Source organism: Sphaeramia orbicularis, chromosome 22 (assembly GCF_902148855.1).
Source record: "Sphaeramia orbicularis chromosome 22, fSphaOr1.1, whole genome shotgun sequence".
In the NCBI taxonomy this organism is placed as follows: domain Eukaryota; kingdom Metazoa; phylum Chordata; class Actinopteri; order Kurtiformes; family Apogonidae; genus Sphaeramia; species Sphaeramia orbicularis.
In genome coordinates, this window is record NC_043978.1 from 16792608 (window position 1) to 16815928 (window position 23321).

At 36.5% G+C, this 23321-nt stretch overlaps 1 protein-coding gene across 1 annotated transcript in view; it reads right to left on the bottom strand.

The window, feature by feature from the left end:
- Positions 1–23321, bottom strand: part of gfra4a (GDNF family receptor alpha 4a) — a 552913-nt gene that overhangs the window by 16712 nt on the left and 512880 nt on the right. Inside the window, exon 7 of the mRNA XM_030127272.1 lies at positions 17996–18130. Coding sequence (XP_029983132.1) covers positions 17996–18130 — 135 coding nt within the window. The remainder of the gene's footprint in view (positions 1–17995; positions 18131–23321) is intronic.

Below are 23321 nucleotides of genomic sequence, written 5' to 3' on the forward strand. Positions count from 1 at the left end.
AGGATGGTAATGTGATGGCAATGCAAATGCGACTGTGCAGTGTGTTTTTTATTCTGCAATAGAGGTGAAGTCCTGCAGCTTATAGTTATTCTTCATGGGATCTAATGAAAAAAAAAAAAAATAGGACCAATGGCCCCGTATCCCACCGGCACGTTCTATCAAGAATCAATACCAAGTTGAATTTGTGAAGTTGTCAAGTGTTCCGCCGCTATGTTAGAGTCCTGTGGTCTGGATGAAGCAAATCAATCTCCCAAGTGGGTGGTACTTTCACTGGAGGAGAACTCAACTATTTAAATGAAAGTCCAATATGACTTCTATCAGTGATCAATAGGAACTATATATTGATATCTGTAACCATTTACATGTTATAAGCCATTAAAATATGGACCATTATAAGGAAAGGCAAATTTGTAATATTTAAAAAATTCATCAAAAATGCAAAAATCGAAATTTCTCGAAACTGTGAAAACACTTTGCAGACAATGTCCCAAAGAAGCTGCATATAAAATTTGACATGAATCTGAGCAGTAGTTTTGTCAGAGAAGATGTTGGAAGAAATTGCTAACAAAGACGACAAAGACAACGACGACTACGATGACGAAGACAGCGACGACAAAGATGAAGATGGCGAAGACACTATTTCCACTGCTGAACTGTTGCTGCTCTACATGCACCATCGCCTTAAACTGTTGCTGCTGCTGAATATTGTGCAATATTGTACATATTCTGAGGTTCGCTTTACTTATTTTCATGGTTTTCAGGGTAGTTTTTATATTCTATTTAATTGCTATTATATACTTTTAGATAGTAATATAGATATTACTTTTAGACATCTCTATTTTTATCCTATTTCTTCATGCTGCACACACTGAGATCTAGGAAACCGTGTGTAGTTCTGATCACGTTAATGATCGAATGACAGTAAAGCTGGGTCTGATACAAAATTTTGGCTTCATGATCGTTTCATAGCGTTAAGGTGGTTAAATATGGGACTGAAAGCTGTGATTACCATCATGACCTTATTTCTCTTCTCCACGACTCCACAAAGAAGCTTGGAAAAATTAACTTGAAATGCCATCAGGTCATCTATGTTTATTATTAGTGTTTAGATTTTATATTTACCCTGCCCCCCAAAAAGGGGAAGCAAGGGGTATTGTTTTTGGTTGGGTTTGTTGTTTGTTAACACTTTAGCAGCAAAACTATTGGTTGAATTCATACTACACTGGGTTTATAGATTGCTAGTGACCCAGAATAGATCTGATTAAATTTTGGGAAAAGTAGGTCAAAGTTCAAATTTTGTATGATTTTTTTTTTTATATATATATTTTTTTCCCCATTTACTTACAATGGACGAAATTTTAAATGTCTGTAGCAGCAAAATTATTGGTTGAATTCATACCAAATTGGATTTATATATTGCCAGTGACCCAGAATAGATGTCATTAAATTTTGGGAAAAGTAGGTCAAAGTTCATATTTTTTATGAATTTTTTAATATCTTTTTTTCCCCATTTACTTACAATGGGTGAAATTTCAAATGTCTGTAGCAGCAAAACTATTGGTTGAATTCACACCAAATTGGATTTGTACATTGCCAGTAAGGGTATAAGAAAACATCGGTTCTGCAATATATTGCGATATTTCATTTCACAATACTGTATCGATATTAAAAAGTACTGTATCGATATTTTTAGGTATTGATTGAAATGCAGACATTGTGGAGGTTCATTTTTGTTTTTCTTTTTTTATATTTTATTTATTAATATTTAACACTTACTAAATAATGTTAGTTCCTTTTTTTGGGATTGCACAAAAATAACGGTATAATGTTAGTTCTGAGCTAATAGAATATGAACATTTGAACAGGATCTTAATCTGTAATGTCTGTAAAATATGATTAAAGTTTTAACAGAGGAAAATTTTGTGATATACCATTGGATCCTGTTCTGATCAAATAAAAATGTGTTATGTATTTGTGCATGTTTCTGGTGTATTACATTTTTTGCAGGAAATTAAAAAAACAAAAACAAAAAAAAAAAACCATACCCAATAAAAAGTCCTTTTTAACAGTATCATGATATATCGTATCATGATCCTAGTATTGTGATTTGAATCGTATCGCCAGATTGTTGCCAATACCATAATTGCCACTGGCCCAGAATAGATGTCATTACATTTTGGGAAAAGTAGGTGAAAGTTCATATTTTTTATGAATTTTTTAATATCTTTTTTTCCCCATTTACTTATAATGGGTGAAATTTCAAATGTCTCTAGCAGCAAAACTATTGGTTGAATTCATACCAAATTGGATTTATACATTGCCAGTGACCCAGAATAGATGTCATTACATTTTGGGAAAAGTAGGTCGAAGTTCATATTTTTAATGAATTTTTACTTTTTTTTTTTTCTCCCATTTACTTATAAAGGCCAAAATTTAAAATGTCTATAAAAACATAAATTTTGTTTCAGTTTTCTTCAAACTTGGCACATATATAGAGGCAGTTGATATGCTGACATCAGCACATGCATGGACGTGATGACATCAGCTGGATCGATGCCAACATAGACTACAATACGTGCGAGGGGCGGGGCTTGTTGTGTATTTAATTTCACCTCCTGTCGCTTTAACTCTTCCAGACGCCATCTATGCATCCTGATCTCTGATAGACTTTTTTCTTGTGATAACAGGTTAATTTCTTGCCATCTTAAATAAATAACGAACTATTGACTCATGATCTTGAAAAATCAGCATTAAAAATAAATAAATGCCAGCCACCGTTAGCTCCAGTGCAAGGCTTAGCTATCAAAGAAATCCTCTGAAGTTTTAATCCTCCCAAATAATAATAATAATATACACTCTTGCCCTAGGACATTACACACTGCAATGTATTATTTAAACAGCTGAACATCATAAATGAATCCTGCCGCTTCCACAAAAAGTTCAGATGAGTGTGGATTTTAATGGAGTTACATGTAGAGACACCTTTAATGTTCGCAATTGAGTTTTGATCTGACTGAAGCAGATATTGTTTTGCACATCTGAGTGAAAAAACACAGTGCTGAGAGTGTGGGATTAAAGTAGGTTTTACTTAAATGATGCTTTTTTTTTTTGTTACTTCAATGCTTTTTTTCTAGCGTTTTCATTAAAGTCGGATGGTAACCTCGATTTCTAAAAAACAGATTGAACACAGCGAGAATGGCTTCCTGTTTCATCTCTCATTTGGCTGTATTAATCATAGTAAATGTTTAAATGCACCACTTATAATAAGCAAATATGGCTACAAGGGATTACTGTATGTGGACTTTATTCTATGTATAATTTACTGTGTGGTGAATTTATACCACAGGTGTCAAACATGCGGCCCGGGGGTCAAATCTGGCCCATGGGATGAATTTGTGAAATGCAAAAATTACACTGAAGATATTAACCCTTTCATGCATTGTGGTCACTCCAGTGGACAGTTCTTCTCCAGCTGTTCTCTTGTTTATTCATAGGTTTTGTTGTTTTAGTTCCATATGAGCCAACACATTTGACACTTATGCAACATCCCATAATACACTGCAATTCATACCATTACTATAACTTTGCTGTTCTTGATAAACCTGATCTGCAGTAACATGTTTAAGTGTAAATCAGTTATTTGTTAGACAAAAAGAGTTGTTTTTTGCATATTATATGAGGTAATAACTAGCATTAGAGTATGTTAAAATGTGAGAAAACATCAAATTAGCAGCCTTAAAAATGTTTTTATTTCATTGTTTTCATTTTACTTTCTGATACTAGGTTTTAAATACATATTTCTTTACTTAAAAAATTAAATGCATGGACATTTTTGGAACTCCATGAAAAAAAAAAACTCGATCGCAATTTTTTTTTTATGCCTAAGAAGGTATAAAAACACTACAGAAAAAAAAATCTTGACTAAGGTTCTCATAATTCATGCATGAAAGGGTTAACAGTTAATGGTAGGGCTGCTCGATTATAGGAAAAAAAAAAATCACGATTATTTTAGCAATAATTGAAATGACGATTATTAAAAACGATTATTTTTTAACCTTAAAGTTGTTTATTTTTTTCTTGCAAAGCAATGTAAAATATACTCTTTAAACATAAATAAAGCTTTTAACCACTAAAGCAAAGTATGTTCACTTTTGTATGAAACAAAAAAATCTTTGAATGCAAATAAGTGTACTGTAAATTCAAGTATGTTTCCTTTTGTAAACAAATAGTGCACTGTAATTAAACTGCTATAGACTTGCCATAGAACTGTAGCTATAAAAAAAAAAAAAAAAAAACTCACGTAAAGTGCAAATTATAAATTCAAGTATTTTCAATGTAGTATGAAACAGTAACTTCAGTGGCGTGCCGTGAGGTTTCAGTTCAGGCCTTCTGTATACATCAGCCATCTAGAATACGCACGTTAGGGTTATACGGGTTAGGGTTAGGTTAATACGGGAGTTGCAGCATAAAGAGATTTGGAGACCGAAGATTGCATTGCGGACGAAGTTGTTTTTATGCGTTTTAGTTTTTCATAAGATTATGAAAAAGGTGGCGGTGGTTCAACTTCAGATGGTTACAAAGGTTTGTTGTGTTAGCGGTCGGTGTGGACACAGCTACGAAACACTTTTTGCACGTGATGTGTTTTTGCTCTTCGTCTTCTTCATCAAACCCAAAGTGATTCCATACAATTGAATTTGACTTGCCTTTTTTGTTTACCAAGCACTTCTGCTGTGATTCTCCTGCCATTTTTCCAGACCGCTAGGTCCAACTTTCCTCTTGGGGTGGACCTGCCGGCTAGCTGGCAGCAGTAGCTTAGAGGGGGGCGGGGCAGAGCAGCTCATGGTAGCTTGCGTGCGCGTGAATTAAAACGACTCAAAATTAATAATCGTTTTTTCTCGATTACATAATTTTTGTAATCGTTGCGTGTAATAATCGAAATCGTAATTGAATTTCGATTAATTGCACAGCCCTAGTTAATGGTGTCAAAATCATTTTAATTCAGGCTCCACATACAGACCAATATGATCTAAAGTGAGTCAGACCAGTAAAATACCATCATAACAACCAATAAATAATGACAACTGCTAATTTTCTGTTTTAGTGTAAAAAAGTAAAATTATATGAAAATCTTTACATCAACAAACTGTCCTTTTTTTAAAAAAAAATGTGAATAACCTGAATAAATATGAACAACCTGAAATGTCTCAGAGTGATATTTAGCTTTTTTAAAAAATGAAATTATGCATGTTCAAACATTTCCCTGTGCTCTACATAAACTGTAAATGCTCTGCTTGGGTCTCAATTCTTCATTAATTCAACTCCACAGGTCCATCTTCAACCCTATTTCTGAGTAATGACACCAGAAAGGTGGTTTGGAGCGCTGGCCCTTTAAATGCAAATGAGACACTTCAGGCCCCGCCCCCTCCAGGTTGTTGACTGTGCTGCTCTGTCCCGTTCAACCAACAACTGAACGTTTTAGGTAATCGGCTCAAAGTTTGGACATATTTTCAGTTTTTACTACGACCGCTGCTGCTGACAAACAATTATGTCGTACTCAAATGTTCGTTGGAAGTCTTGACCTTATATGTGCAAATGTCGTGATGTAACTAGTTATAGATGTAACAAATTAAGCAGGAATTAAAACAGGTTGTAGAAATCCACTTGATTTTTGCCCAAATGAATATAAAGATAGCTTTGCAGCACCTGGAGGGTTCAAATTCAAACTTTATGAACTATTAGGGTCCAAATATGCAAATAAATGAACCAAAGAATAATAAAAGTGGGTTTAGTAAAATATGAGCCCTTTAAAGAGAAGTCAGTGGAATTTTACCAATATTCTGCTTGTCATTAAACGTTTTGTGTATTTGTAATCGTAATATAAGTTTTAATGTCCTTGTGTAAATGTTAAACTGAGGCAGAATATTGTTAAAATTGCACTTGTTTTTCTTAAGATATTTCAAGTTGTTGATGCTATTCAGATTTTTAAAGGGGTAATATTTTGCTAAACCCACTTTTATTAGTCTTTGGTTCATTTATTTGTGTATTTGGATCCTAACAGTTCATAAAGTTTGAATTTGAACCCTCCAGGTGCTGCAAAGCTATCTTTATATTCATTTTGGCAACAATCAATTGGATTTCTACAACCTGTTTTAATTCCTGCTTAATTTGTTACGTCTATAACTAGTTACGTCATGACATTTGCACATATAAGGTCAAGACTTCTGATGAACATTTCCCAGAGTACGACATAATTGTTTGTCGGCAGCAGCGGTTGTAGTAAAAACTGAAAATATGTCCAAACTTGGAGCCGATGACCTAAAATGTTCAGTTGTTGGTTGAACGGGACAGAGCAGCACAGCTAACTACCTGGAGGGGGCGGGGCCTGAAGTGGCTCATGTGCATTTAAAGGGCCAGTGCTTAAAATGACCTTTCTGGTGTCATTACTCAGAAATAGGGTTGAAGATGGACCTGTGGAGTTGAATTAATGAAGAATTCAGACCCAAGCAGAGCATTTACAGTTTATGTAGACCACAGGGAAATGTTTGAAAATGAAGAATTCCATTTAAAAAAGCAAAATACCACTCGTTTAAGTGATTTATCACCATTTACCATAATATTATCCTCTCCATTTTGCATTTTTTTTCAGTGAAAATAAGGTATTTTTCCTGTATTTATTTTACTGATCATGTACTTTAATCATCATACTGAGATTACATTTGAGGGTTATTATTAAACCCAAAACGGAGAAAACTTGAGAAAAAGTGACTTTTTTTTTTTCAGTAAAATCTATCAATAACTGAACATAAACGAAGTGTCTCCATCCGCTGTCATTGATCCAACTCCATGGGTTTTACTGGTGAATCAGTGTTGAAGAAGATGCCAGTGTTTCCATGGTAACTACAGAGCCTCTAAATGTCCAAATGGGTCATATCTGATGACCATGAAAAGATGACACATATACCAAGTGTCTCCATCCACTGTCATTGATCCAAATTCATGGGTTTATACAGTTTGTGTAGACCACAGGGAAATGTTTGAACACGCATAATTCCATTTTAAAAAGCTAAATATCACTCCTTTCAGGAAACTTTGTAGATGTAAACATGATCATAATTTAATTTGACTTTTTTCACTGTTCTTATGTTACTGGTCCGGCCCACTTCAGATCATATTGGCCCTTGAACTAACATGAGTTTGACATCCCTGATTTATACGGTTTTATCCACCCCAAAGGAAAGCCATTAGATCTAGTTCTTGAATTTAGCAAAGCTGGAATGACTTATGACCATATAATGAATTAATTTTATATAAGCATTCATTTTCATTCAGCTATTGGGCTACTTGGCAGCAATTACATTTGCATGAAAGTCACTTCAATTAAAATATGCTCAAATGAAGACATGAATGAGAGATTCATCAATTAATATCCAAAGCTTAGACGGTAAGATGGATGTGACCGCCTTGACACACACACACACACACACACACACACACACACACACACACACACACACAGAACACACACTGTTATTCCATCTGCTCCCAGCTAAAGCCCCCTCCGATACCAGAAAGCGAGTCAGTGGTTATTAGTGATGGGATTTCAAAGCCTGCAGTGGAGTGTGAGGGTGTGACACACAAACATTGATTTCTCAAAGGATCATAACAAATTGATCCATCCTCTGAGGTAGTTTTGCCTTTGCAAACAAAATTCTGCAGCAATCAATGCGGAACCTTGACTCGCTTGGCTCCGATAGAAAAACGACTGCAACGCCGAGCCTCGGCTACTGGACAGAGACGAGTGACCCGAGCGCTCCCGTTGCCAGCTCTGCAGCTAATTAGGGAATTTGCGAGTTGCATCACAGCAGCAACGAGTCAATAGCGGGGGGGAAAACAGATTGAGCGCGGCTGAGGGTGTGTATACATCAGCACCTCGCAGAAAAGGCTTCGTGGACCGGCGTACTAATGGCGCTGTGGGTCATTAGCGGCGGTGGGACAGGTGGGGAAGTGTGCCGCCGTGCTCGCCGTGTGCAGTTAGCGCTTTGCGGCGTACAGCGATTGTCGAGGCCGGCTGACGGATGAGAGAGGCGAGGGTGCGACTCCAGCTGCTCGCCACCGCGCCTCGCCACCCGCCATCGCTCAGAGATGAAGTGCCAATTGATATCTGGAGTGTTAAGCTGATGTGACAGTTCCTTTGTAAATGTTTGGACACGGCTGTTTAAGCCTTGCCATCTCGAATCCCTTTGACTTTTGTTTCTCCCCGAGGGCTTCTTCTTCTATTTTTTTTATTTTTATTTTTTTATTGACTTCATAGGTCAACTGCACTCTTCCTGTCCAACCTTCCCGACACTCTACCGTTTATCCTCACTTTTCTCTGACTAATTTAACTTCCACAAAAATTAAAATAATTGCAGAAATAAATGAGCTTCACCTCCATCTGTCCTCTCATCCCCCCTCCCCCCCACACTTAGCTTTCAGAGAATGAAGAAGTCCAGAGCTGCTGTTCTGCATAGTGATGTGGATATTATCGCTGTGATGAGGAGGTAAGGCAGGGTGACAGCTGTTTTTAAAACCTGAGTGCACTTACTCTTTTTTTTTTTTTTTTTTTTTTTTTGCAGTTTTTCCCCTCCCTTCTCTGCAAAAAAAACTGTACTCTACCCGGGCATTATTCTCTCTGTCCACCTCATTAGTTCAGAGGCAGGAAACCAAATTATGCTCAATTACAAAGTCATCAAAGGCCATCTGAAGTCCTGTCTCAGCAAGCAGGCCCCAAAACAACAGCTCCAGGGGTCCGGGAACTGAAATAATGCTGAGGTAAGTTGCAAAAGACAAGCTAACAGAGACCTGGAAGAGTTATTTAATTGACAACGGTCTTGTCCATTTGCAAAAACATCACCAAAGGACAGTCTTTTGGCTCGGCTCTGAATGAATATGGCTCCATTTTTCATACAGTGGTTACATGAAAAACACGAGGGAGAAGACAACATTCAGGAACTCTCCCAAGGCGGATTCATTTTCCCAATTACTGGCTCGTATCCGAACAGTCCCTGCCAAATCATTACATACATTTTCTCCCTGAAATAGAACTGTGGCCTGTTTGTGTCTGGCAAACAAGACTGAACTCCGATCCAATGAGAGGACGATGCGCATCGCCGGTCGACGAATCGCCTCTCCCATTAGAAACTTCTTCATCCTTATCACGTATATGCTGTTTGCTGAAGAGGAGGAGGGATGAGCGTTTTTTGCTTCTGCTCAGACGCAGGGAAATGAGGCCAGTCAGTCTGAGGTTTGTTTTTCGGCGTCTCTAAGGAGCTTACAGTAAACAGCACACAGGAGCTGCCTTAGCAAGTCTGAGTCCTGACTGCAGGACGCACATGAGGAGCTTTATTGAAAAACAAGACAGCGATCAAGCAGCTGAAATGGATATGTGACTACTGTGGGAGGTTCCATTCACGACAATATAATGTGCATTTTCTTTGCTGTTGTTTGGTCTGGCTCGTTCACAGCTAAGAAACATTTCGATCACTAATATTATCCCTACCCTTCAAGTGCTGTGCATTCTTTGAACATTGTAATCTGCGTCTGAACACGGCGCTTTTGTCCACAGACTGGAAAATGTCTGTTATTTTATTCTGTTTGTCAGTTTTCAGCTGCAGCTTTGAGGCGCTGACTAACTCGTTAAAACTCTTTATCCCACCAGTGCCATATGATGTGTCTGATAGCCCAATTAATAAAAAGTGTGTTTCATCCCGAGAACAATGGTGCGTCATGAGTAACTAATACATCTGAGTCGACTCGTCGTCTGTTTTGATGCCGAGACGCTGCTGTTTCCGTAGAATGGTTTTGATTCAATGTCATTGATCATTTACTAGTCATCACCGCGTTGTCTTCTTCACTGGATTTTCTTTAGAAACTAAAAAGGAAGTTGCCTTTGGCCCAAGCTGCTGTTTTCTTGTAAACGTCAGCATGTGTGGTATCGGTCTTCAGCAAGGGATCCGATCAAAAAAGACATGAAAAAAATGAAAATCTAGCATCATATTAGCAAGATAGATTACTTAAAAAGAGAAGTTTTACACAACACTAGAAGTGTTTCCATAAAATGTGAAGCTGATGTGAAGTGTCTGAATGTTTTCTGTTGTTTTCCACTGAAAATTGCCATGTTTTTCTCAATGGATGAAACACAGGAATAAGTCAGTCTCTAACAACAGTCAACAGTCACACTTTTAAAAAAAATAGTATGTCAGCGTCATGTTCTATCCAGAATCAATAACAACTTGAATTTGTGAGGTTGGCTTAGAGTCCTGTGGTCTGGATGCAGGAGATCAATCTCCCAATAGAAGTGGGTGGTACTTTCATTGGAGGAGAACTCAGATGACTATGAGGAAGAGCACAACGGCGATCATGACAACAATGAAGACAATGATGGCAATGACGAAGGCGACAATGAGGAAGGCAATGGAGATTGCGAAGATGACGAAGACAAAGACGATGATGATAATGACAGTTATGACAAAGGCAACAATGATGAATAAGACGACAACTACAAATACAATAATGACGAAGGCGACGATGAAAAAGACGATAATGACGAAGGCGATGATGACGAAGGCGACAATGACAAAGGCGATGGTAATGAAGACGATGGTAACGAAGACGATAGTGATGAAGGCGATGATGACAAAGACGATAATGACAAAGGCGACAATGACAAATCCAATAATGATGAAGACAACGATGACAAAGATGATAACGACGAAAGCGACAATGACAAAGACAATAATGACAAAGGCAATGATGACAAAGATGATAATGACGAAGGCGATGATGACAAAGACGATAATGACGAAGGTGATGATGACAAAGGCGACAATGACGAAGGCGATGGTAACGAAGGCGACGATGACAAAGATGATAATGACGAAGGCGACGATGACAAAGACGATCATGACGAAAGCGACGATGACAAAGATGATCATGATGGAGGCGACGATGACAAAGACGATCATGACGAAGGCAACGATGACAAAGATGATCATGATGGAGGCGACGACGACAAAGACGATCATGACGAAGGCGACGATGACAAAGATGATCATGATGGAAGCGACAATGACAAAGACGATCATGACGTAGGCGACAATGAGGAAGATGATCATGACGGAGGCGACGATGACAAAGACGATAATGATGAAGGCGACAATGACAAAGATCAGAAGGACGAAGGCAACGATGATGAAGATGATAATGACGGAGGCGACGATGACAAAGATGATAAGGATCAAGGCGACGATGACGAAGATGATCATGACGGAGGCGACGATGACAAGGACGATAATGACGAAGGCAATGATGATGAATGTGATGGTGGTGACAGTGATGACGATGATGACGATGACGGCACTAGACACGCCTTCACAACAGCTCATGGCCAACTGACCGTTGAGATAAAAACACATCTAAGTGAGCGTCATTCTTTAGCATAGATGTAAACAGTATAGTTGGGATCTGAAATCTAAATAACTTCAGGTTCTAGTAACATTTTTCCATACATACACAGTTAATAAAACCTATTTCAGGGTCAGACCCAACCACTGACCACCGTGCTGATCAGCCTTTATGTCCAGACATGGTTGTATCTTAAGGATTGTCTGTTTGTAACTTTCTTAACAGTAATCTTTCACTGACACAAGGTTACCCAAGCTGTGTTTGCGCATGTGTTTTAGCATTGACCTACTTGTTTTTCAGGCCACTTCTATATGCAACACACTTTAATCCAGTACATGTTGTCGGGGGGGTTCAGCTCCATATCCCTGTCAGCTATTGGTCCATGGTCTGCATTTTTAACATAAAATATATGCACTATATGGACAAAAGTATTGGGACACATTGAATTCAGGTGTTTCTTTTCTAACAGGGGTCTGGGATACAAAACAATAACAAATGTCATAATATAGTTTTATATTGTGATAAATATCATTGCATTGCATTGGTTAATTTGGTTGAAATTGTTATCTTTGCTTCCAAAATTAGCCTCAGATAAGGTTTCTAATCAATTTCTCTCATTTTTTTCTAAATTTTTTTATCCATGTCTATGATTTTATTTTATTTTTTTAAAATCTGACATTTTTTGTTGAACACATACAAATCACAAATTCAGTAAATGCACACACTAGATCCCCTCATTCACCCCTTGCTCCACCACCACCCCCACCCCAGGATCCCAGATCCTCTAAAGGAAAAGAGAACATAAAATGCAAAAGATGTTGTGATAAAGAAGGAATAATAGAACAAAGTACAATATCCAACTAAAATGATAGTAATGAAAATAAATAAATAGGTAAATAAATAAATAAAATAAATAAAATAATAATAATAATAAATAAATAAATTTAAAAAGGAAAAAAAGGAAAAAAAAAAAAGGGGGGGGGGGGTAAAATAAATAAACACAGCATTGGTTTAAGTTGCCAGTCTTTCACCTAAATATGCAAAACTATACAGATACACTCGACTTGTCTCAAGTTATCACATCAGTAATGTTGTTAAAATAACATGACGATGATTTTAAATGTTCTTCCTCTAAATTTCTAAAATATTTTCGTGCTCTGACTGAATATTGATGTTTAGAAACTATATAGACATCAATATTGGAACACATCATGTCTACAGCAGTAAGATGTTCTGTTCAGGCTGATTTGAGACAAAAACGTCAATATTTCCTTAAAGTTTAATGGGAGAATTTTCTTCCTCAGTGAGATGTGAAGAAAGTAGATGATTAGTTGTGGCAGAAAATTATTATTTACAGTCAGAGCATGAAGATTTTTTTTTTATTTTTTTTTTTTAGAAATTTAGAGGTAAAACATTTAAATCATAGTTATGGATAAAAAAAACAAAAATCAATATTGAGAGAAATGAAGTAAAAACCATCGCAGGCATTTTAGAAGCAAAGATAACAATTTAAACCAAACTAACCAATGAAATGATATTTATCCCAATATTATATATATTATAACATTAGTCATAATTGTTTTGTATTTCAGACTCCATTTACAAAAGAAACATCTGAATTTAATGAGTCCTCATACTTTTGTCCATATTTTCTCCTTGGCTTTTGAAACCATGTGAGATGTTTGAATGAATTATTTTTATTCTATTGTTTTACTTGGTATTTGGTATGAGTTTATCGTTCTTATTTTTATTGTTTTTAATTGAACAGCTTTTTATGTCTTTTAATCTATTCTTGTATTTTCTTGTTTTATTTTGGTTTTATTTATTCTTCTAACCAGCACTGTTTTGTTTTTTGTTTTGTTTTGGAGCAGTTGCTCTGTGTCTTTTAATCTATTGTAGTTTTTTAGTAATTGTTCTGTACTGCACTTTGGTCCACTGTGGTTGTTTTAAAGTGCCTTACAAATAAAGTTGGATTGAGAATCTATCTATCTATCTATCTATCTATCTATCTATCTATCTATACATATACATATATATATATATATATATATATATATATATATATATATATATATATATATATATATACACTCCTCGCTCCTAAATATTCCACAGTCAACTGTCAGCTGTATTATAAGAAAGTGGAAGTGTTTGGGAACGACAGCAACTCAGCCACGAAGTGGTAGGCCACGTAAACTGATGGAGCGGGGTCAGCGGATGCTGAGGCGCATAGTGTGAAGAGGTCGCCAACTTTCTGCAGAGTCCATTGCTACAGACCTCCAAACTTCATGTGGCCTTCAGATTAGCTCCAGAACAGAGCGCAGAGAGCTTCATGGAATGGGTTTCCATGGCCGAGCAGCTGCATCCAAGCCATACATCACCAAGTGCAATGCAAAGCGCCGGATGCAGTGGTGTAAAGCACGCCGCCACTGGACTCTAGAGCAGTGGAGGCGCCTTCTCTGGAGTGACCAATCGCGCTTCTCCATCTGGCAATCTGATGGACGGGTCTGGGTTTGGCGGTCGCCAAAAGAACGATACTTGTGGGACCGCATTGTGCCAAGTGTAAAGTTTGGTGGAGGGGGGATTATGGTGTGGGGTTGTTTTTCAGGAGCTGGGCTTGGCCCCTTAGTTCCAGTGAAAGGAACTGGGAATGCTTCAGCATACCAAGACATTTTGGACAATTCCATGCTCCCAACTTTGTGGGAACAGTTTGGAGCTGGCCCCTTCCTCTTCCAACATGACTGTGCACCAGTGCACAAAGCAGGTCCATAAAGACATGGATGACAGAGTCTGGTGTGGATGAACTGGACTGGCCTGCACAGAGTCCTGACCTCAACCCCATAGAACACCTTTGGGATGAATTAGAGCGGAGACTGAGAGCCAGGCCTTCTGTCCAACATCAGTGTGTGACCTCACAAATGCGCTTCTGGAAGAATGGTCCAAAATTCCCATGAACACACTCCTAAACCTTGTGGACAGCCTTCCCAGAAGAGTTGAAGCTGTTATAGCTGCAAAGGGTGGACCCACGTCATATTGAACCCCATAGACTAGGAATGGGATGGACCTGAAATTCATATGTGAGTCAAGGCAGGTGAGCAAATACTTTTGGCAATATAGTGTGTGTGTGTGTGTGTGTGTGTGTGTATATACATATATATATATATATATATATATATATATATATATATATATATATATATATATATACATATATATATATATATATATATATATATATATATATATATATATATATATGTATGTATGTATGTATGTATGTATATATATATATATATATATATTTTTTTTTTTTTTTTTTAAATTTTTATTATTATTTTTTTTTAACCTTGTATGTTTCCCTGTGTTGTGTTGTGTATAAGGCTGCAGCACAGCTTGGTGCAAATGACAAGTCAAAAAATAAAAACAAAAATCTCACCAAAAAAATATGATGGTGAAGAAAAGTTCACGACGATGAGTTCAACTAGCTCACAGGATGAAGGGAAACAAATGAGTACTGCAAGCTGTATTGGAACATGTTGACATAAATCACTGTCGTGTTACAGAAACCTCAGTGCTCTGGCAAAAATAGAGCAGGTATGTAAACATAGCAGAGCCCAGCAGCCTCAGGGCAGGGAGCCTCTTATTTGATGCCTAATGACAATTGAATATTTATTTTTGCCATTACCCAGACGTAGCTTTATATAAACTTAACGAATGCTGATGTGTGGCGTTGTCATGGAGTGACAGCGGCTGCCGTTCGCTTTATGCTGTCAGCGTTGTCATCGGTCTTTCATACGCGATGTTACTCACGCAGACGGCTCAGTAAGAACTCGTCTTCTTTTGTTGTTAAAACAATAATAACCCAGTACAAACTCCAGTGTGCGCTGTGACACCAGCAGCTACAGCTTGTATTTGTCACTGGTGTCACTGCTCTGTCACTGCTGCTACCGCTCATTCAGAGGGATGATCTCCCATCATCACAGCTTTGTTGTTGTTGTTGTTGGATAAATAAAAATGTAACAAAAGAAAAAAACTACAGCGGCGTCGGGGTATAATTCTTATGATACATCAGCTCCGGTTTATGACTCTTATGTCACCGTTTGATCATCTGAGCTGCCACAAAATATGATGTTTCTATTATTGTAACTTTTTTCCGCACTGATACATTTCCTCTCATGATCAGAATGAATAAATATTACATGTCATGATCCATTACGGCGCATCAACAGCTGTAACGTTTCATTAATGTCTCTGGTTTCACCAAAGTAATCACATTGGGATTGACTGGCCATGTCATCTCTACTGTGTTGATATTAACCCTTAAAAACCCAAACAGCTGCTGATCTAAATTGTTGGCCCATTAATTCCATCAATACATGTAAATAATTGGTGTAAAATGCAGTTTGCCGTCTCTTCATGGTCATCAGATATGACCCAGTTGGAAGAGAACTCAATGAAAGTCCATATATGACTTCCTATCAGTGATCGATGGTGACTGTATTGATATCTGTAACCCTGTATATCAGGGCTGTCAAACTCATTTTAGTTCAGGGGCTACATTTAGCCAAATTTGATCTGAAGTGAGCCAGACCATTGAAATAATAACATAATAATATATAAATAATGTCAACTCCAAACTTTCCTCTATGTGTTAGGGCAAAAAAAGTAAAATTATGCGATGAAAATGTTTACATCGACCAACCATTCTTTAAAACAGTGTGAATAATATGAACAAACTGAAATTTCTTATGAAAAGTAAGTGCAATTTTGACAATATTATGTCTCAGTCTATCATTTACACATGTACAATGTAACTTACAGGTCACAGTGGATCAAAAAAATATACAAAACATTTAATAACAGGCAGAATATTGGTAAACTTGCACTTCGGACATTTCTAAATGTTGATATTTGTTCAGGTTATTTGTGTTTTTATGAGAAACGATAGTTTGTTTTAGTGTAAATACAGTAAAATGACATGAAAAATTTGGAGTTGTGAGTATTTATAGGTTATTACGATAGTATTTTACTGATCCGACCCACTTGTGATGAAATTGGTCTGTATGTGGAACCTGAACTAAAATGATTAATATCTTCAGTGTAATTTTTGCATTTCACAAATTCATCCCAGGGGCCAGACTGGACCCTTTGGTGGGCCGAATTTGGCCCCCGGGCCGCATGTTTTACACCTCTGATCTACATGTTATAAGCCATCAAAATATGGCCCATTATAAGTAAAGGCAAATTGTTTATGTTTCAGGAATACGTCAAAAAAATTCAAAAATCTAAATTTCTCAAAACTGTGGACAAACTTCGCAGACATTCTCCCAGGGAAGCTACACATAATATCTGAGATGAATCCGATCAGTAGTGTCAGAGAAGACTGCTGAAATGTAAACACTGGTGACCTTGAGTTTGACCCTTCAAGGTCACTCAAGGTCAAAGGTCATGGACCCAAATGAAAGTCCATATATGACTTCCTACCAGTGCTCAATAGTATTTCTAACCATTTCCATGTTATAAACCATTAAAATATGGCCCATTAGAAGTAAAGGCAAATTTTTTATGTTTCAGATATTCGTCAAAAAAATTCAAAAATCTACATTTCTCAAAACCGTGGACAAACTTCGCAGACATTGCCCCAGGGAAGCTACACATAATATCTGACATGAATCCGATCAGTAGTTTCAGAGAAGAAGATTGTTGAAATCTTGTCACTGGTGACCTTGTTTGACCCTTCAAGGTCACTCAGGGTCAAAGGTCATGGACCCGAGTGAAAGTCCACATATGACTTCCTATCAGTGTTCAATCAGAACTATATTGATATCTGTAACCATTTCCATATTATAAACCATCAAAATATGGACCATTATAAGAAAAGGCAAATTTGTAATATTTAAAAAACAAAATTGTCAAAAATTCAAAAATCTAAATTTCTCAAAACTGTGAAGAAACTTTGTAGACATTGTCCCAAGGAAGCTACATATAAAATTTGAAATGAATCTGACCTGTAGTTTCAGAGAAGACTGAAATGCAAACATTGGTGACCTTGAGTTTGACCCTTCAAGGTCAAAGGTCATGGGCCCAAATGAAAGTCCATATATGACTTCCTATCAGTGCTCAATAGTAACTATCTCTAGCCATTTCCATGTTATAAACCATTAAAATACGGACCATTATAAGGAAAGGCTAATTTGTAATAATTCAACAATTTATCAATTAATTTCTCTGAAGATACACACAGCTCATACACCGATCCTTATTGTCAGGTGATTATAAGCTAATTAAAAAATAATCATGGATATTCTATTCCGCTGCTGCTGTGAGAACCCCCTGAATCACAAACACCTCTAAAGGTCAAGTTGGAGATAATTGAGAATTAGTGCAGAATTAAAAACAGGAAGTTAAACACCAGCTCAGTTCGTTGTTTAAATATATGACTCCCATCACCTCTGACACTTGGTAATAACATTTTATCTGTTTTTAATCGGTGCGGAGGTGACGGTGTTGACGATACGTGTCTGGACGAGGTTTGGCTGAAGACGTTACTCACTCAGGCAGATGTTGTCGTGGAAAAAGGTGAGGAAGTCGTTGCATTGTTCCCTGTGGTTACCGCTGGCTGCACAGGAGCACCAGGGTCCAACGTTGGAGGTGGAGTTGTCAAGGTAGTTGGGAGTTATTGTACTTCCTGTAGACGAAGAAGGAGAAGAAGAAGAAGAAGAAGAAGAAGAAGAAGAAGAGAAAACACATTACTACAAGTTAGAGCTGGGGTGTCAAACATGTGGTTCATGGGCCAAAACTGGTCTGCCAAAGGGTCCAATCCAGCCCGAGGGATGAATGAGCAAAATGCAAAAACTGCACTTAAGATATTAACCCTTTCATGCACAAATTATGAGAACCTTAATCAAAATTTTTTCCTGAGTGTTTTTATTCCTCTTTAGGCATGAAAAAAACAATGTGATTGAAAATTTTGTTCTGAAAAAAAAAAAGAAATAAAAATAATGTAAAAAAATACATTAAAAAAAATAATAATGAAAAAAAAATTCTTATGAACCTATTTTTCATGAAGTTGCAAAAATGTCCACTCAGCTGGACACCACACGTTTAATTTTTGACACAGAAACATGTATTTACTGATAAACTGTGTGAAAACTATGGGGAGGGCTTGTGATTCTGGGGGTTTATGCTCAGGAGAGATCTACATAATGTTACCAATTCATGTCAGAAAAGATATGTAGTGTCTTAAAACTTTAATAGAGATATGTGTAAAAAAATAACAAAAAAAAAAAAAAAGAACAACAAAACCCATGAATCTACAAGAGAACAGCTCTAGAAAAGCTGTCCACTGTAGTGACCAGTATGCATGAAAGGGTTAACCCATAAATACCCAGGGCTACTTTTCCGCGAGCTCCCAAATGATTTTTTTCCTCTATATTTAACATTTCTTAAGTGATTTGTCACCATTTATTATGAAATAATCCTCTGTATTTTGCATTTTTCCAGTGAAAATCATGTATTTTCCAATATTTAATTTACAGATCATATAGACATTCATAAAAGCTCAGATTAAACTTGAGGGTTATTATACCAATAAACAGCGAAAACTGAAGAAAAAGTGATTTTTTTTCAGTAAAATATATCATTATCTGAACATAAACCCAGTGTGTCCATCTACTGTCACTGATCCAACTCCATGGGTTTTACTGGTGAATCGATGTTGTAGAAGACGACGGTGCCTCCACGTTAACTACTACTAGGGTAACTACTGTTGATGGTGGGCGGGGCAAATAGGCTGAGTATTTTGTGTAAACCCCAAATGAAAGCATAACCTCACAAAATGCTCCAAGTTCTCCATTATGCAACGAGTGGGTACGACTTTATTCTCAAAATATGAGGACATTATTCTCATAATATTCCAACAGAAGTGAAAGTTGCCACCTTGCTTGTTGCATTCACTGTAACCAGAAACTCTGTCATCAACAAGGCTTAAGGATTACAATTTCTAAATAATGATTTTTTATTGTACTATTGTGAATTTATTTTCAAAATATTACAACTTTATTCCCATAAAAGTACGACATTATTTTTGTTCAATTATGAGTTGTTGTTATTTTTTATTCTCAAAATATTATGACATCATTCTCTTAAACTTATGATTCTTTCTGTATTCGACTTTATTCTCATAAAATTACGGGTTTTATCTCGATATTTCACAACTTTATTCTCGTAGGGACAAGGGTTTTTATTCTCCTATGTGGCCCCAAGTTTTTCTTTAAAAATGTAAAAAAAATATTCAGGTTATTTGCATCTTTTTTTGTTCGAACAGTTTGTAAATAATTGTTTTGGCACAAGAACAAAGATAAAAGTTTGGCCTTTTCATTATTTATAGGCTATTATCGTATTATTTTACTGGTCCGGCCCACCTGAGATCAAATTGGGCTGAATATGGTCCCTGAACTAAAATGAGTTTGACACCTGAGTTTGAGAAACAGAGGAAAATGAGTTTTATAAGAAGTAATCTGGAATTTAGTTAAGTGAAGGAATACTGAGCGTTTACATACCCTCTTTTTTCCTGCTGCCCTACGCCTTTCAGAATTAATTATGAGGCGCTAATGTTGCTAACACTTCACAAAATGTGCAGTTCTAAAAGAAATTACCGACTCCTCTTACTGAAGAGGTTTAATGTCCCCACAAATTGAATGTTTGAGCGGAAATCTGCCTGATTTAATCTCATTATGCTGAGTCTGATTATGACCTTACCCTGATTACGATAATCAGATAAAGGCGTTTACATGGCAATTTCTGTCATCAAAGCATTGTCATAATCAGGTTAAGGCTGAGTTATCGGCGTGCATGGAAATATCTTCTCTGCAACTCAGTGGGATGGACGTAAAAAGAGGAAAATAGAAGACGCAGAGACAAAAACTAGGGAGGAGGGTTTAGTCAGCAGCTGCAAATGTTTACCGGTTTAATCCCAGCTGGTGACGGGCCTCGGCACCACTGAGCAGTTGTACTGTTCGTGCATTTAGTATTTCAAAGGAAACCAACAGCAGCAGGTGAAGATGCTGTGATTCTTCATGACAGGTAATTATTCCAAATGTTGTGTTTCTTTTTCATCTGATTTATCTCATGTATACAGTACAGTTCTATGCAAAAGTCGCATTCCATCTTTAGATTTACTCGATTTGGAGGTTGAAATGAACATACATATTTTTTTCTCATACTTTTTTTTTTTTTAAATACAAGAAAATATAGGAAATACATGCAAAGCCTTAAAAGCCTGAACTAAATGTGTTGTAAAAGTTAACCCATATAAACCCAGGGTTACTTTTCCATCAGTTCCTAAATGATTTTTTCTGTCTATTTAACCTTTTTTAAGGGATTTACCACCATTTATTATGTTATCCTCTGTAGTTTGCGTTTCTTCAATAAAAATCAGGTATTTTCCCATATCTAATTCACCGATCATGTAGATGTTCATAAAAGCTCAGATTAAAGTGAATTGTCATAATGTCGGAAACAGAGAAAAATTTAAAAATGTGACTTTTTCAACTAAATTTATCATTAACTGAACATAAACCCAGCGTGTCCATCCACTGTCATTGATTCAACTCCATGGGTTTTACTGCTGACTCAATGTTGTAGAAGATGACGGTGTTTCCATGGTAACTACGGAGCCTCTGAACGTCCAAATGGGTCATATCTGATGACCATGAAAAGATGACAAACTGCATTTTACACCAATTACTTACATGTATTGATAGGTTTAATGGATCAGAAGTTATTAAACATTTTATATCGGTTGGTGATTTTGGTCGCCATTGATTGTTTGGGTCTTTATGGGTTAAAGTCATTGTTTAGTGTGACCTCTGACCCCATGACAAGAAACAAGTAGAAACAACTGACGTGTTGAATGAAACCTGGTATAAAACATCAGAAAATTAATACCATAAATTTGACATTGTCTTAACAAAAGGGTTAAAGATATGTTAAATACAGAGGTCACACTAAATACGACCACTTAATATTATCCTTTGTATTTTGCATTTGCTCAATATAAATCAGGTATTTTCCCATATCTAATTCACCGATCATGTAGATGTTCATAAAAGCTCAGATTAAAGTGAATTGTCATAATGTCAGAAACAGAGAAAAATTAAGAAAATGTGACTTTTTCAACTAAATTTATCATTAACTGAACATAAACCCAGCGTGTCCATCCACTGTCATTGATTCAACTCCATGGGTTTTACTGGTGACTCAATGTTGTAGAAGATGACGGTGTTTCCATGGTAACTACGGAGCCTCTGAACGTCCAAATGGGTCATATCTGATGACCATGAAAAGATGACAAACTGCATTTTACACCAATTATTTACATGTATTGATAGGTTTAATGGATCAGAAGTTATTAAACATTTTATATCGGTTGGTGATTTTGGTTGCCATTGATTGTTTGGGTCTTTATGGGTTAAAGTCATTGTTTAGTGTGACCTCTGACCCCATGACAAGAAACAAGTAGAAACAACTGACGTGTTGAATGAAACCTGGTATAAAACATCAGAAAATTAATACCATAAATTTGATATTGTCTGCACAAAAGGGTTAAAGATATGTTAAATACAGAGGTCACACTAAATACGACCACTTAAAATTATCCTTTGTATTTTGCATTTGCTCAATATAAATCAGGTATTTTCCCATATCTAATTCACTGATCATGTAGATGTTCATAAAAGCTCAGATTAAAGTGAATTGTCATAATGTCGGAAACAGAGAAAAATTAAGAAAATGTGACTTTTTCAACTAAATTTATCATTAACTGAACATAAACCCAGCGTGTCCATCCACTGTTATTGATCCAAGTCCATGGGTTTTACTGGTGACTCAATGTTGTAGAAGATGACTGTGTTTCCACGGTAACTACGGACACTCTGAACGTCCAAATGGGTCATATCTGATGACCATGAAAAGATGACAAACTGCATTTTACACCAATTATTTACATGTATTGATAGGTTTAATGGATCAGAAGTTATTAAACATTTTATATCGGTTGGTGATTTTGGTCGCCATTGATTGTTTGGGTCTTTATGGGTTAAAGTCATTATTTAGTGTGACCTCTGACCCCATGACAAGAAACAATTAGAAACAACTGACATGTGTTGAATGAAACCTGGTATAAAACATCAGAAAATTAATACCATAAATTTGATATTGTCTGCACAAAAGGGTTAAAGATATGTTAAATACAGAGGTCACACTAAATACGACCACTTAAAATTATCCTTTGTATTTTGCATTTGCTCAATATAAATCAGGTATTTTCCCATATCTAATTCACCGATCATGTAGATGTTCATAAAAGCTCAGATTAAAGTGAACTGTCATAATGTCAGAAACAGAGAAAAATTAAGAAAATGTGACTTTTTCAACAAAATTTATCATTAACTGAGCATAAACCCAGTGTGTCCATCCACTGTCATTGATCCACCTCCATGGGTTTTACTGGTGACTCAATGTTGTAGAAGATGACTGTGTTTCCACGGTAACTACAGACACTCTGAACGTCCAAATGGGTCAAATCTGATGACCATGAAAAGATGACAAACTGCATTTTACACCAATTATTTACATGTATTGATAGGTTTAATGGATCAGAAGTTATTAAACATTTTATATCGGTTGGTGATTTTGGTCGCCATCAATTGTTTGGGTCTTTATGGGTTAAAGTCATTATTTAGTGTGACCTCTGACCCCATGACAAGAAACAATTAGAAACGACTGACGTGTTGAATGAAACCTGGTATAAAACATCAGAAAATTAATACCATAAATTTGATATTGTCTGCACAAAAGGGTTAAAAATATGTTAAATA